General features: G+C 31.9%; 1 protein-coding gene across 1 annotated transcript; it reads right to left on the bottom strand.

The window, feature by feature from the left end:
- Positions 1-10,273: 10,273 nt before the first annotated feature.
- LOC132053992 (uncharacterized) lies at positions 10,274-11,324 on the bottom strand. Its single transcript, XM_059446080.1, has 2 exons — positions 11,130-11,324; positions 10,274-10,681 (listed from the first exon to the last, which is right to left on the bottom strand). The coding sequence occupies exons 1-2, from the start codon at positions 11,322-11,324 to the stop codon at positions 10,274-10,276; spliced, it is 603 nt and encodes a 200-aa protein (XP_059302063.1).
- Positions 11,325-16,983: the final 5,659 nt, after the last annotated feature.

Here is a 16,983-nt window from a genome sequence, read left to right as displayed (position 1 = left end):
TAAAATGGGGACCACAAAATCAAATCGAATTTTACTTATATAGTTGCATGAGGCCCGGGCTCCCAAGCTTATGATATAAAAATAGTAAATTTAATTACAAAAATGTAACTTATATCACATTTTTCTATTGTATAATTAATTTAGGGGCACTTTAATCATGTCTTGTTGGAGTCTTCATAACTATTAAAAATCTTAGTCATTATTGAATAATTTTTAAAGAACAAATTATTTATGAGGAAGGAAGTTTTGAAAGAGAATTAACAATACAAGGGGACACAATATTTGATATTCACTAAAGAATCAAAACGTTGGAGGTTTAAAACAAATAATGGGTGTGTTTGATTTGGAGAAAAATATTTTTCAGAAAATGTTTTTTAATTTTTTCATGTTAGGTTGGTAAAAAATTTTGAAAACCATTTTCTCTATAAAAATAAAATCCTTAAAAATGAGGAAAATCAAGTTCCACAAAGGGCATTCCCTGTGTCTTCCCCGCCCTCCAATACACCTCATCCATCTTCAGTAACCCATCCCCCGTAGCCGCCATCCCCACCACCCACCATACCCCCACCTCCCATAGTACTTGTCTAGATTATAACAAAAAAATTTAGAATAATATTTTTTGCTTATTTACCGAACACAAAAAAATAAGTAAGCACACAGTTAATTTCCTGAAAATCATTTTTAAAATAATATTTTCCTTTATACCGAACCCACCTAAAGAAAATAATATGAGGTACTAATTAGTAAGATCTAATATATGCTCTGATTGAAATGAAACTATGACTCCAAAGTTGCATAATTTTTTTGTTTTAGGAGTAAAACATACTAATTATCCTTTGAAAATTTAAGCTTGATTACTAATACTCTATGTAGTTACTTAAATATAAGGTCAATATAAGAAAAATTAATAAATCATTCGTGATTCACTAAAATAGGCAAGTAGAAAAAAAATACTTTTAGTTGGAGCCTATAAGGTAAAAAAGAACAGAGGGAGTATTTATAAAGGGACATGTCCACTAAAAAGATAAGATATATAGTGTGAGTACTCAATATAGTCCAATTACATAAGTCCAAGTGGGCATGGCTACAAGAAAATGAAAGAGAGCAAAAGTAAAATATGTAGGGTAAAGCAACCACGTGGAGGAGCCTTATTGTACAAAGACTAATGTGACGACGACAAAAGCCTCACATTGGCACTTATATTTAGTAGTAATATTGTCTAAGGTAATTTTTTTTTTATACCTGTCAGGTTTCATATAGGTATCTAAGATATTCCCTCCGTCCCATAATAAGTGTCATCTTAGCTAAAAACACGTATATTAAGAAGTAAAAATTACTTGCCATAGCTTCTTTTTAACCATATTTAATGAACATAACTACCATTTATTTTTATAATTAATAATCACTTAAAACTTTTCAATATTACCAATTATAGCGACCATGGTAAAAAAAGGTAAAACATACACAAATACACCTAAAATCACATTGCCCAATCCCTGTCCCCCCTTTTAACGGTACAATTACATACTCACACATTAATTAGGATTCTCTCTCTTTAATTACTCAAAATTTTAGCCGTTTTTTTTCTCTTCAGTTTTTTTCCATTACTTTCAACCTTCAATCACGTTTCATCCACGATTCAACCACGATTTTGTACCCTAAATTCTCGGGTGATTGTGTATTTGTGTAAGTATTTTTATATATATTGTGTATTTTTCGTTTTTTAATGTTACTGTTCTTATAATTTTAACTTAAATCAAAGTTTAATTTTCAGGTGTTAATCACTAAATCATTATTCTAATGGTTGATCAAACACACCTAATAGGAGAGTAACTAGAGGTATAACACATAGTGTTCAAAATTTAGATTTTTCGAACTTTGATTTGGGTATTTCTCAACAAAAAATCAATGTTGATGCAGCCTTGGCCGCGCAAGAATATGCTGAGATTAGATCAAAGAAAATACATGATCCTAAGAGAAAAACGAGTCTTCAACTACGTATTTCTGAGACTAAAAAAGCTTCTGTTACAACATCAGAGAGGAGAAATACATCTGAAGTTAATTCTGCTAAAAAGGGGAAGAATGTTGTTGCTGATGAAGATTTACCACAAAGAAATTATCGATGAAGAATCAAGTATTTCAAGTTTTTTTTTTTCATTTTTTGATTATGTATTTGAACGCATACGTAATTTTTTATGAATGTATGTTTTGATTATTCTTTTTTTTTATTATTTTCATGTTGATGTCGGATTTATCTTATTTTCAGTTTATATTTATGTTTTAAACACATACGTTAATCTATATGAATGTTGATTTTTTTTAGTTGTGAGACTCGTATGTTTTTGCGAGATAGATGTTGTATTTTTCAGTTTTTATTGTGTATTTGTGTATTTGTTGACATCCAGTATTTTCTCAGATTTTACAGATTTTTTTTCATTATATGTATGTCTATTTTTCTGGAAATAAAACTTAGGTCTAAATATATATGTGTTGCTGTTTATGTATTTTTGGTTGTTTTTTTAACTTGCTTCTTATGGGAACATTTTTTCTAAAGTATGTATGTTTATTTTGTGTTGTAGTTTTTAAATTTTAAGAACCAGTAATTTGTTTTTTTGTGTTTTTTTTAATATTCAGTCATATGTATTTTTTAGTATACGATGGGTATTTGTTCTCAAATTATTAATTATTTTTTTAGAGATTTAAATTCATGTTGAAACGTCCTCCAACTGCTCCAGTACGTATTAAAGCATACTACATGAATCAAAAAATCAGAGATGATTTGTGGGACAAACTTACTGATGAACAGTTTGAGATGTTTGAGAACACTATTTTTGGTAAATATTTGGATATGCCGGTTGAATCCGAGGTTCAGTGTCAACTGTTTAAATGTCTGATGATTAGGGAGTTGAAACGTAGTTCGAAGGATGCTTTTGTTATTGATATCAATGGGACCGAACTCACGTTTACTCTATTTGATTTTGCATTAATTACTGGGCTCAACTGTTATGGTGAGGAAATTGAATTTCCGGATGTTAAGAACAAATTCATGACAAATTATTTTCCTGAGGCAACAAAAAATGTTTTAAAGATGTCGTTAAACAAGTGTTTTGAAGATCAGGATTGGGGTGTCGGGGCTTGTTACACCTCGAAAAAATTCTCCGTCGATGCACAGTGAATAGATTAACGAAGGGCACGAAGTATTCGATATTTCAATAAGTAAGAGATAGCATTTGATGACTCTAATTGAGATTTCAAAGACATTTGAGGTAAGAGAAGAGAGTCTGCCAAGAAAGGCAAGGTATACGTTAAGTATCGGAAGAGATTTATGAGTAACAAGTTAATGATGATTTAATGATGCTTTGGAGAAGAGTTATAACGTCCCTTAGCTTGTTAATGAAGTGATAAACAAGTGTCAAGAAGGTTCCATAAGGATTGGAGATCAAACGAATTGACGAGAACAAGATCAGAGAAAAGATGGGTTATATGGCCGATTATACGGTCGTATAATGTTATACGGACCTTATAATGGTCCTTATAATCGTCACGGTGAAGGTCCTCGATCGACGGGATTATACGGTCACTTATACGGACCATATAAATGCCGTATGGCGAAGCGAGATGTTGAAGGGGCAATTTCACGGTCACTTATACGTATAACCCGTCTAAGTTTATACGAACCGTATAAGTGACCAAGTCATATTTTCCCGACGGATCAGATTTTTAAGTTATTAAAAAGGGGACCAGAGTTCATTATTTCATTTCATTTTCATCCAACACTTCAAGAACTCTCTAGTAACCCCCTCTCCAGGTAAGTTCTTCATCCATAAGAACTCAAGAGAAATTTGAATGATCATTTTTGAGTAATACTTGGGTTCAAACGATTCTTGATAGCTATGATTATAATCATGTTATAAATGATATTGAGAACATGAGATAAACATTGTAAACTCATGGATTATTGATGTTTGGGAGTTGATATATGATATGGAGGAAGTCGATATAATATAAAGGAGGAAGTCGTATAAATCTGTCAATTTTCTCTAGCTTTAGTCATGTATGCTAAGCTATCGATTTTCTAATGATAGTATAACTCTAATGAAGGTAGAAACGTGAGCATGAAGGAGAACGTGCAAGAGATAGAATAGTTGAACGGAAAGGTATGTAAGGCTAACCTTTCTTTCATAAGGCATGGTTCTTTGGCCAAATATCTATTCTTCTATGAGCCTACGATGTCCTCTAAATGATTCTATCTTTAAAAGCTACTAAGCTCATGATTCTCGATATGTTACGATTGTACTAAATTCCTCATATGATGAGTAATCCTCTAGGGATAGATGTAATGAACAATGATAGTAATGATGCTAAAGATGCTTATGAGCTTCTATGTATATGTGTCTATGTAATCCTATTATGAAACCCCGAGCTTATATGGGCGAATATATATATATATATATATATTACGCGCGCGCACCACCGTTGGATACAGACAACCCTGAGCCTTAGTAGGGCCAGGTATGTGAAACACCGAACCTTCACGGTCGGGTATCTATATGTACATGATATGGATATGCATACGATATGAATATGAATATAAATACGGATATGCTATGAATACGAAAATGGATACGAAATGTAAATGAGTACGGATATGGATATGGATGTATGTACACAATCACGCATTAGAAATGGAAAGTCCCTATGAAAAGCAAGTAAGTGTTATGACGTTGGATCTACTACCTCCCATCTTATGCTATTTCTTATGTTGCTTATTATGCTTCTATAATGATGTTGATTATGCTTTACATACTCAGTATATTCTTCGTACTGACGTCCTTTTGTTTGTGGATGCTGCGTCATGCCTGCAGGTGGCCAGGGAGACAGACTTGATCCATAGCTTTATTACTCAGGGACTACATAGTGGAGCTCCATTTCATTCGGAGCTACAACTTTTGGTATTTATTCTTTTGTGTATATATTTATGGGCACGGCGGGGTCCTGTCCCGCCTATATGATATGACATACTCTTCTTAGAGGCTCGTAGACATGTGTATATGGTTAGATGTATTTGGCCTTGTCGGGTAGTCTTGTGTATATCATTTTGTTAGCCTCGTCGGCTTATGTACACCTATATGGGTATTGTTATTGATGATATATATATATATATATATATGCATTGTTGCCCAATGGAATTAGTATGAAAAATGGATGTAAAGTATGACTTAGCTATGTGGCTCATCTTGATGTAAAAGTGAAAGTATGATAAGAGGTGCCCGGGTGGGTTAGCATCGGGTGCCGATCGCGACTTCTCCGGTTGGGTCGTGACAGGGCTAATGCTGATAGAGATCTTTGTTGGGATTGCGATCTTATATTTCATCCATAATTATTTACTGTCCAGTGAAAAAAGAAATGTGACAGTACCAAAAAAACATTTTGATTTGGTTGTGAGTGGACGATATGTAGATTATACATAGGGTAGAGAAGCATTCGATGATCTGATTGTTAGTGTTCACAACAGGATGCAAAAGATAATTCAATTTCTTGTCTTCGGGGTTTTTCGTATGCTATGTAAGTTTGGATATACGAGTGTTGTGCCAACGTTGACCCCAATTTAGTTGTTAAGACAGGAAACAATTCCAAGAATGTTCAACTGAAAAACAATTAATACACAACCAACGGTTTCCCTACTCATGTCGGGCATGTTCAGAGAAGGTGTTTCCAAGGTAGAATTTCTAAAATAAAATACATTCTTATTACTTAATCCTTTACTAAATTAGATCCTTCATAATATGTTTTTGCCAAATACATGTTTCTTAACTACTATCTTCACAGAAATACATTGTTTGATAGTAGTCATACTTTTATATGTCAATGTATTTTAACAAATACATGGCTGACAAATACAGGTCTGACAAATACATGACTGATAGTTGCAATGTTTTTCAAATTTACAGGATCACATTAACTTTAGAAACATTGTTCCTCTGACCAATGAAGTTGAAGAGCTCGGGTTGCATCCATTCTTTTTAGACAGACCTGTTTCACCTACGCAAATACAAGAAATGGAGGATGAGTATGCTGATTTCTCTACAACACCACCACATGTTGCCGCCGCTAAAGAAAAAGAACGGAAAGACGCTTCAAAGTCTCCACCACGCTAGAGATCTAGGAAGATGTCAACGGCACCGTTGCCAGTGGAAAATCGGCAATCAACAGTCCAACAAACTGTCATCACACCGTCGGTTCAACGGGGAGTTTCTATCCCCCGGTTCAAATTTCCTTCAATCAAAAGGAAAAGAAACATTTGGTACAAGTACACACCGCGCATACGGTGATGATTCATCCATCAACAAATCGTATGACATCAAATCTTTAAGGGAAGATTTCAACAAATTCAAACAAGATGTAAGTTTTATATTTTTTCCGTCATATATGATGCATTGTTTTATATTTTTTCCGTCATATATGATGCATTTTATGTTTAAAAATACAATATGTTTTTGTCATATATGATGCATTTTATGTTTTAAAAAAATGTTTTTATAATCTTCCTGATCTTGTTTTTCTGATTTTTCTAGGTTGTTGATGCATTCAAGTCTGTATTTACTGAATTAAAGGATTTTCATCTTGCGATGGATGAAAAATTAACAAAGCTTTTGAAAAATAAAAAACTGAATCAAAATTCATAAAAGGTATCTTGACTTAACTAATACATTTGTCAATAAGGACAGAATAGTATGTTTTTTCAAATTTATTTGATAAATACATATTGTATTTGTAGGGGGCTGATAGTGAAACACATCCTCAATTTCGTGATGAGAACATACCTCAAGCAAGTGATGCCTACATGGACCATGATGATGGTATCCAAATGGAAGCTTGGCCAAGTCAAACTCCTGGAAAAGAGATTGCGAAGGGAGAAGAAATTGGAAAAGAAATAATTCTCTATCCATCAGTTCCTCGGACTATACAGCTAGGAAAATACTAGACCTCACCATGGTGCACAGAATTTGGTATGTATTTACATCTTTTTGTTGTTTGCTGTACATTTTTTAAAGTGGAGCAACTATTGATTTTTTTCCACAAATAAACAGGTAGCAGTTCGAGCAAGCAACTAATGCCTTTGTTTGACAAGAAACACCCCTTTCATCAATTTCCCATTACCGATATGTTGGACCTCGATGTATTTGAAGAATTCTGTGAATGGCTTAACAAGGGAATGCTCAAAAGGCATGATGCCAAGTATGTTTGTAAGGTTTTTATGAATTTTGGAATAATTATGAATGTGTCCCTTTTTTCATAATGTATTTGTGTTTTTTTTTTGTTTTTCCAGGAAAAATTATGAAGATCATTACAGGAAAAACATGACAGCTTTCGAGGATGGTTTCCAATACAATTTTGTTGTCACAACTATTAAAGATAAGGACTGGTTTTACCTTTTGTCAATGGATGGTCAGTTGTGGAATGACGAGGTAATTTTTATAACAATTTTAATTATCAAAAATATGTACTACTTCATAGCTAAAGTTAACCCATGTATTTTTGAATCATTTCAGCATATTGACGTTAGGGGTGTACATGGACCGGATTGGTTCGGATTTTTTAAACACCAAACCAAACTAATTGCGTCGGGTTTTAAAATTTATACACCAAACCAAACCAATAAAATTCGGGTTTTTCAACCTCGGGTTTTCTCGGGTTGTTCGGATTGTTCGGTTTTCTCGGATTTTTCGGGTTTTTTTTTCGGAATAGTCTTGATACAAAACATATAACTTTTACTTTAAATATTTCTTTAGTCCTAGTAAGATACAATTATATAATTAAGGTGTTTCTTAAGAAAATAACACAAAATGTGAGAAGAGTGATGACATTGTATTAAAATATTCAAAAGCTAATATAATCGGTTAAGATAAATATTGCTAATTAACAAGCCATAAAAGAAAATGACCATAATCTAAAAATACTAAGTCATGCTAAAATAAGTATTAATTATATGACAAAGAAAAAAACTTAAGTTATGTATTTTTACTCTCTAAATCAATTATGCAAAACTAAAGAATAGTTATCTAACATTATTGTCATTTCTAGTGGTAAATTGAATTTCTTTTGTTAGGATTAGTGTTCGAGATTGGTTTTGATTTGGACTTTATTTGAGTTACTAACATCCATAGGATATAAAACTTATTGACATTCAAAATTCTAAGTTCAAGCTTGAATAATATGATAATAGATAAAAAATTATGAAAAAATTTAAGAAATATTTATAAATTACTTTACAAATAAATATTTTTATGTATAAAATATTTTAAAAATTGAATACATGTAATGTCGGGTTGGTTTGGTCTTTTGACTTTTTTAGTTAAAAAACCAAACCAACATGTATCGGGTTTTTTTTCCAACACCAAACCAAGTCAAACCAAACCACTAGTCGGGTTTTTCTCGGTTTGACTCGGTTTATCGGTTTGGTGCGGTTTGTCGGTTTTTTGTATTCATATTATTTTTAAGAAAGGAAAATATGACATGAATAACAACTACACTTTTGATTGTGTTTTCAAAGCGACTTTGATGTTATCACGCATTCCACAACGTCGAACACAAACCGATGTTGCCAACGAAGAATCTACTTTGATCGATTATGTCATGCACGGACTACTTGCGAATGTGGACCGCATACGGTTGACAATGTGCTAATACCATTCAACATAAAAGAAGAAAATCATTAGGTGTTGGTTGTTTTGTCATTCTTGGACGGTATTTTTGGTTAATTTGTCTTTTAAATATTACAAAAAATACATGTTTGCGATATTCGATTCATTTCGTTTCTTTTTATTTTTATTTTTAAAAATGAATAAAAAAAGCGTCTCTCGAAGACGCTACATTTCGCCACATTTTCTTTGGATTCTTTGTAAATCGAAGATACAACTTCTAACGATAAGTGCGTATGGATACCATTGATGTTGTTTATGTTGAAAATCTGCCTCAGCAAGAATATGGTAGCATGTAAGTATTTCCAAATTAAAAAGTTATTTTAACCAACAAATACATGTAGGATGCATCATTCTATTCACACAAATACATAAATATTTTAAAAAACATACATGGTGTTTATATCCAAATAGATAAGTCATATAGATTTATATAAACATACATTTTAATACTCTTTTCAAATACATTACGTTATATGTATGTTTCATTACAAAAAATATTTACAACATTTTTTATCCTTAATTACGCTTAGTATTAAAAACTAACATGTATATCTCTTTTTTATCACGGGGGATCGTGGTGTATTTGTGGCAAAGCATATGCCGAGTATTTGATCACACGGGAGTATACCAGATAATATTGATGCATATATGCTGCGTATGAGATATGGCACTCCTTTGTGGGGATACGCCGAAGTCAAGTTGGCCAACAATGCGGAGAGTGATAGTGAGGTTCCACCAAGACCAATTAGGACTGAGATAGATTACAACACTGTTGATGTTCATGATGTTTGAACAATTATGTTAGGATAAACGATGTTTTTGTTTTTTTTTCTTTAGTAGCTAGTTTGTTGTTTTAGATGTATTAGATTGATGTTGGATTATAATTTTGTGAAATGAATGTGCAGCTTTTTTTTTTTTTTAAGATTACAATTAATGTTGACAATTATTTAACTGTTGAACATACTATTCGGAAACAAGAAAATTTCATTGAATATCAAAAAGTGACCTTCAAATACTGACATCATTAACATCTGTAACCTTCAAATACTGACATCATTAACATCTGTAAACTATGTATTTTACAAATACATAATGTTTTTTCAACTTAACAGCTAAAAATACATATCATTTTTTTGATATAAAAACCTAATGTTCTTGTAATCCACATACTATATGGTTGTTGTATGTTTGAATGAACAGAAAAACAATCTTCAACTATTCACATTAAGTTTCTTTAACAGACATACACAGTTATTTACTCAAGTATGTTATAATACCAAATTTAATCTCAATGTTTGTTTAACCTCTGTTCATGAATTATTGATGATTTTTATACTACAAACTAGATGTATTTGTACATATGTTGACAGCAATCAATGAATTTTATGACAAACATTTGTACAAAACAAGAATTATAGAAATACAGATAATAAGTGTCAATAGAAATTATTGACACATTTGTCCTTTTTCTTAAAAAAACCCGGAGTATTTCCCTAAGTAAGGGTACGATTATAAAAACATAATTGAAACCAAACCATTTCCTCCTAGGCTCAAAACCACACGAGCGCCTATTGTGTCCAAGTTGTCCACAAGTCTTTGCAAGCATGTCTCTTTTTTCCAGCCATTAATTCATGTAAAGGTTTGTCACGCCTCTTCTTTGGCCTACCAGGTGGTCTTTTGTATCTCGGCGGCAACACCACTTCATCCAAGATGTCTTTTGAAATTTTCCATTCACGCTCGTTTGGTAGAGGATCCACAGCAATATCGTATGTCTTTACAACTGTCTCCGGCTTGAATAAATCAGAGCAATAATCATCAACAACCAAATGTTTCTGTTTTATAACAGCCCATGCATGCGGACATGGGATTTCGTCTAATTGAAACATACGACAACTGCATGTTTTGTTACTCAGATTAATAATGAAACGCCTTCGTCCATCATGTACCGTGTACACAAATTCTGTTGATGGTTCAATCTGTCAAACAAAAAAAAAATATTATGTATTTGAATTTCTTTCAATATAAACTATTTTAAGAACAAAAATACATTCAATAAAAAAACAGATTTCATTATGTAAAATCAGTCTTCAGATTAAAAAAAACTAAAATGTTTTTTTTTCAATCTGTCAAAAAAAAAAAAAACTCCATGTATTTGAAGGTTTTTCAATATAAACTGTTTTAAGATCAAAAATACATTCAATAAAAAAACAGAGTTCCTTATTAAAAAATAGTATTTAGAATTAATTTTTTTTATAAATATATTTAATTTTTTATAAAAACACATGATTTTGAAACATACCGTCATTCGTAGACACAAATACTCATTGATTGACAGCATCTCTTGAAATTTTTTACTGAGTGTGGTCAACGTGTATGTTCCATTTCTCTATTATTGTAATTCCATCTACCAAAAATCTTTCGAACATCTTCCAGAAAGTCATATATCGGCAGTTCTCTAGCAGCTAGAAGATGTTTGTTAATACATTCCGCTATGTTAGAAGTCATTGTCCAACCTCGACTAACAGTTGCATAAACTCTAGCCCACCTATCCCTACTAGCTTCATCCAAATACTCTGCAACTCGCATATCTACTTTCTGAACCTTAAGCATCAAACTCATCTTGCGTATATGCTTTTGCCATTGAATAAAAAACAAGCGACAAATATCATGGCTTTTCCTGTATTTTTTACATACATTACCCCATAGATGCCATATACATGCATAATGTGTGACTTCTAGATAGATTCTGAAAACAACTTTGTTTATACTCTCATGCCTATCGGATACGATACACATGTTCTCTCTTACTCCGTATGTTTCTCTGAAAAGCTCGAAAAACTACGTCCAAGATTTGTCATTCTCAGAATCAAGCACACCATATGCTACGGGCAGTATATTACCTGCATATATGTAAGTATTTCTTCTGTAAAAAAACATATTGTATTTGTAGTTATTAAGATTAATAAACAAAAGGCATCGTGAATTTTAGACATGCACCATCTAATGTGCTTAGATACAAATGTCCCATTGAACGGTGTTTTTAAGTGGCTACCATCAACAACCACAATTGGTCGACAACGCTCAAATCCCTTGATAAATGCATAGAGAGCAATAAAAACATACAGAAATTCATTCTCTCTGGTTTTACGCATTTTTATATTTGAACCAGGATATGTTTTATCCAATATATATAGGTAACCAGGTAGCCGGTTATATGATTCGGCCATTGTACCCCTCAAATCAATCATCGCCTTTTCCTTTGCCCGCCACGCAACCATGTATGAAACATCCATGCCAAAATCATTTTTTATATCCTCTGCAATGTCTTTAGGAGTGTATTTCCTCTAATGATTTGCTATTTTTGGTTTAACAATTCCACTTATCAATCGACTCGTAGCTTGTCGTTGGGAATAAACCTTTTCCTTTAGGGGACATGTATGTTTATCTTAAAACTCTCTAATTCTAAAAAGTTCAGACTTCCCTATACTTGACGCCCTCAATTTCCAATCACAATCATCGATTCTGCCGAGACAATGTGTAGCTACATATAATGAGCATGAGTTAAAAATACATTAAAGTCAAATACAATAATGACCACAAATAAATATAATCAAATCATTATTAAATATCGACATATATAAAAACAAGTTTTTAAAATACATAATGTAAAAGAAAACTGTTTGCACGTATAAATTTGTAAAAAATACAATCTAAACATACACTGTAAATTAAACATACACAGTTACTGACATTATAAATAAGGCATAGTCACAATTTCAAATACACAATCTACATGGTAAAATGAAATACCTTATTGCATTACACCTTTCTGTGTGGAAGTTGAATCGGTTTGTAAAATGAATCGTCTATAAACATGAATTGTTTGTTTTCAAACAACACATCAGCCTGTCCACAACTAGATGATGCTAATTCTACCGAACCAACTGTTTCTCCCAATGATGGCTGATTCGTGTAACCGATTTGCAAGTGATTACCATGAACATAACTCTCTCCGAATAAACATATCTCCAGACTCCTATCACTTGTAGTTATACACAGTGGATACATTGGTAATGCTTTATTCTTTTTCTTCAACTCCATATACACCTTTACACCCATATAATTGTGAATTTCAATTGGGATTTCATCACCTTCAACAATGTAGTTTATGTATATGTTCTTTCGGAATTTATCCAAATTCAGCTGTGTTGCAATTGTTTCTAAAAATTCAACATACGTAGAATACTCTTTGAATGTGACCGCATCAATTTTATAATTGACGTATTTATTTTCATCGTTCCAAAATCCAGAGTGTTTAATTAACGATGAAATATTCGACATCTGTTTTACGACAAATTTATTTCAATTATTCTGCATTAAAAAAATTTAACATGAATAAAAATCAGATTCTACTAGGTTTAATATACATCACACGTAAATATTGACAAATACAACATACATCATATTGTTAAATTGAAAAATACTCATCTGAAAAAAGTTAGTATTAACATTACAAATACAACATACACTCAATTATGTTATTGTATTTGTAAATACGTACAATTTTGACAGGTAACATATAAACCAAAAATACAACATCAAATTATTCAATTTACAGTCGACAAATACATAATTCGTTTTAACAACTTAAACCATTAAGAACATTAAATATGTCAATCAAAATTTCTGGATTTATTTGGAGCATAAAACAATATCGAACATAAATTATACTCGGTAGTATTTGACAAATACATAACATAAATACTAGATAAAATTTACACCTGTAATGTTAAAGAGATTTATAATGGGAAAACACATAACCCCCCCCCCCCAACATATACTTGGATTAATTATGACGCACCCAACCTTTGTGGGCGACCTATTACCCCCTGGCCATATTTTTTCTGTATTTTTGTACCTTTTTTCGGCCATTTTCGTGTCAACCAGAAGCAGCAGCGCGTGAGGGTATAGAAACTGCTTAAAATCCAACCAAATACACCTCAAATCTCAACCAAACAACCCCAAATTTCAGGTTTCGAATTCCTCTCGACGTTTTAGTTCTTTTGAGATATTACCCATTCAAATCGGAGTTCGTTTGGCAACCCGAAACTTCGAACTCGAAGCTTCAATGGAGCTCGTCAATAGCGGACGTTTTGCTTTGAATTTTTCACCTTTTCATGGTTATTACGTTCTCTAGCTTCGACGTCCTTCTCCAATAGGTTCAATCCATCAAATGAATCCAAAAAACACTAGCTCACCTTTCCAAGCTTCTCTAATCAGTCAATAAAATGAGTTTTAGCTCCAATCTATCAAAAAGATTTCAACAACACATGGGCAACATCCCGATTTCAATCCATGCTTTCGGACAATGAATGGTGGTTCACGTTTTCAAGCCCACATTTTTTCAAATCTCAAAGTTCACTTAGTTTTAAATTCATACTTCAAACAATAACTCCCAATCTATATCACAAAAATCAAATAGATTTGCATAGATCTAAATCACGTTTTCAACAATTTTTTTTTTTTGAACTTTTAGATCTGTTCGTGACTAATATAAACTCAAACAATGGCACACTACTTCAAGAAAATCACCAACAACAGTGGTTTCTATTTTTAGATTTTGCAATTTTTTTTTTTTTTTTTTTTTTGTAGTAATCAATCCAAGAAGACCTGAGCAAACGGAAAAAAAAAAGGGAGGTTCTACCCGAACTATACCCGAATTTGCTACGACACACCTTATCTTCAAGGTCCTATTACCCCTAAACTTATTTAAAACGGAATAATTAAACGCCGATGCCCACTCTCATATGGGAGAGTGACACACACTCTCCTTGCCACACGTGTATTTATTTGTTTTCTTCTTCTTCAATCTTACGTGTCAATTTTTTTAAAATAAGAATAAAAACGAATTTTCATTAAAAAAATGAGTTTTAAAACCCCGTCTTTTTTTTTTAATTTGAAAATTTGATTTTTTTTTAAACTCATTTAAAAAAAAAAAAAAAAACTAAAAACATGGATTAAAAAAATGAATTTTATTTTAAAAAAAGGATTTTTAAAACCCTTTTTAAAAAAAATATTGAAAATTTGTTTTTTTTAAAACCCGTTTTTGAAAAAGAAAAAAAAACCGAAAAATGATTTATTTATTTTTAAATATGGAAAAATGGATTTGTTAAAAATATGGAAAACTTGATTATTTTTTTTAAAATGTCTTAAAAAATCTTGATTTCATTTTCTTAGGACACTTTTATTTTTCAAATAAAATCGAAAAAAAAGTTTTTCTTGCCAAAATGTGAAAAACTATTTTTATAAAATTTTTGAAAAAATTAATTATTTTCTTAACATGTGGAAAACCCGTTTTTAAAACTAAATGTGGAAGACTAGATTTATTTTCAAATTTTTAAGAAAATAATTTTTAAGAAAAAAAAATTAAGTTTTTTCCTTTTCCCCTTTCACTCTCTCAAAGAGAGTGAAACAAGAAGGCGTTGGGGTAATTATTTTTTTAAATAAGTTTAGGGGGTAATAGGGCCCAGGGAAAGGTAAGGTGTGTCATAGCAAATTCGGGTATAGTTCAGGGGGGTAATGGTGCCTTATCCCAAAAAAAAATGATGAAGAAGAAAACTGGGTGCGTGTATCACACCTAACACTAAAAAAGTGGGGGTCGTTTAAAAATGGCCGAAAAAGGGTACAAAAATACAAAAAAAAATAAGGCCAGGGGAGTAATAGGTCGCCCGCAAAGGTTGGGTGCGTCATAATTAATCCGAGTATACGTTGGGATTTTTTTTTTTATGTATTTTCCCGATTTATAATTGATGTTTTTGTTTGAAATTATACCAATTTAAGAACATATTCACCTTAAGATAAGTATTTTTCAAATAATTTTTTCATCAATTTCAAAACTAGTGATTTTGATTGTAAATTTGAAAACGGATAAATGGTACTTGATGATTGACATACACCTATTCAAAATTCATAATAATGTATTTGATCGATCAACCTGAAACGATGATCGATAGCTTTTTAATTTTCGTAAAAAAATAAATTTCAACAGATTGTTAAAAATACATGATTCTTACGGTAAAAAAATCTAAATAGTAGATTGACGTAACTTTATGAACAATTTTTTTGATATAACAAATACGTATTGATTGAATTACCTCAAACAATGATCTTCTTGGTGATCTTTTTTTTAAAAAAAAAAAAATAGAGTAGTTGAAGGTTCAGTAGATTTTGAAATTTGAATTTGGTTACGTTTGATTTTGAATATTTGATTGATGAAGGAAAATTGTTTTGAGCTGATTTTGTGGAACTAAAATTTGAATTTACCAAATATAGGATTAATTACAGCTTTAATGGTACACGGTTGATTAGGCATAATTTTAGGCGTCTTTTTTTTTTTTATTGTTTGACCGTGTATTTGTGAGTTAAACATACACCTGAAAACATACACTTAAATTTGGAAAGGTAGCTACGTTTGGTAAATAAAAAAATGGTAGCTATAATTGGTAGGAAAGTTCCAATAGGTAGCTATTTTGTTACTTTCACCTATTAAGAAATCAATAATGCAATGTAAAGTTTACCAAATTACCGCTATATATTAAATAAATTACTTTTACCTCTTGATTAGAGCATGCACAAGAAGAAAACCTTTTGACATTGAGAATCCAACAATACCAATTTACTATGTGGCTTTTCCAATCATCATTAAGATGTTACTTTATTATCTAAGGATAGAATTGAAAAAAACTAGTCAATTTATGTCTTGGTTTCCTAAGGTGACACTTATTATGGGATAATTTTTTTTGACTAAAGTGACACTTACTATGAGACAGAGGGAGTAATAAAATAAATAACAGCATATTCAGTGTGATTTCACAAGTAAGGTCTGAGAAAGGTGGAGTATACGCATACCGTACTCCTACCTTTGCGGGTAGAGATGGTTTCCGAAAGACCCTCAACACATGTAAGTATAAGACCAAAACACAAAATCAACAAAATAATCACCAAGGTTCAAGCCCAAAATGGACACCTTTTTTAAACCAATGTGTTCATAAATGGACTGTGTTTGAGTAGGGGCAATTTGCAGGATTGCCCCTCGCTGGGGGTGGTCTTTAATTTTTACCCCTCAAAATGGTGGTTTTTAAATTTCGCCCTTCAAATAGAATTTGACCTGCACGTAATTGCACCCGTGCAAATTCTACCATGCGTAAATTCTTCCGTCAGCACTTGCATTTGCGTGGCGAAATTAACTTGTGCGACCCAAATTCTGTCTTAAGACGGA

This window comes from Lycium ferocissimum, chromosome 4 (assembly GCF_029784015.1).
Source record: "Lycium ferocissimum isolate CSIRO_LF1 chromosome 4, AGI_CSIRO_Lferr_CH_V1, whole genome shotgun sequence".
NCBI classification, from domain to species: Eukaryota; Viridiplantae; Streptophyta; class Magnoliopsida; order Solanales; family Solanaceae; genus Lycium; species Lycium ferocissimum.
This window is presented reverse-complemented; position numbering and strand designations above follow the sequence as displayed.

Coding starts and splice junctions, on each gene's coding strand:
- LOC132053992 (XM_059446080.1), bottom strand. CDS start 11,324: ATGAGTTTGATGCTTAAGGTTCAGAAAGTAGATATGCGAGTTGCAGAG. Junction 10,682..11,129: donor TATATGACTTTCTGGAAGAT/GTTCGAAAGATT, acceptor TTTGTTTGACAG/ATTGAACCATCAACAGAATT.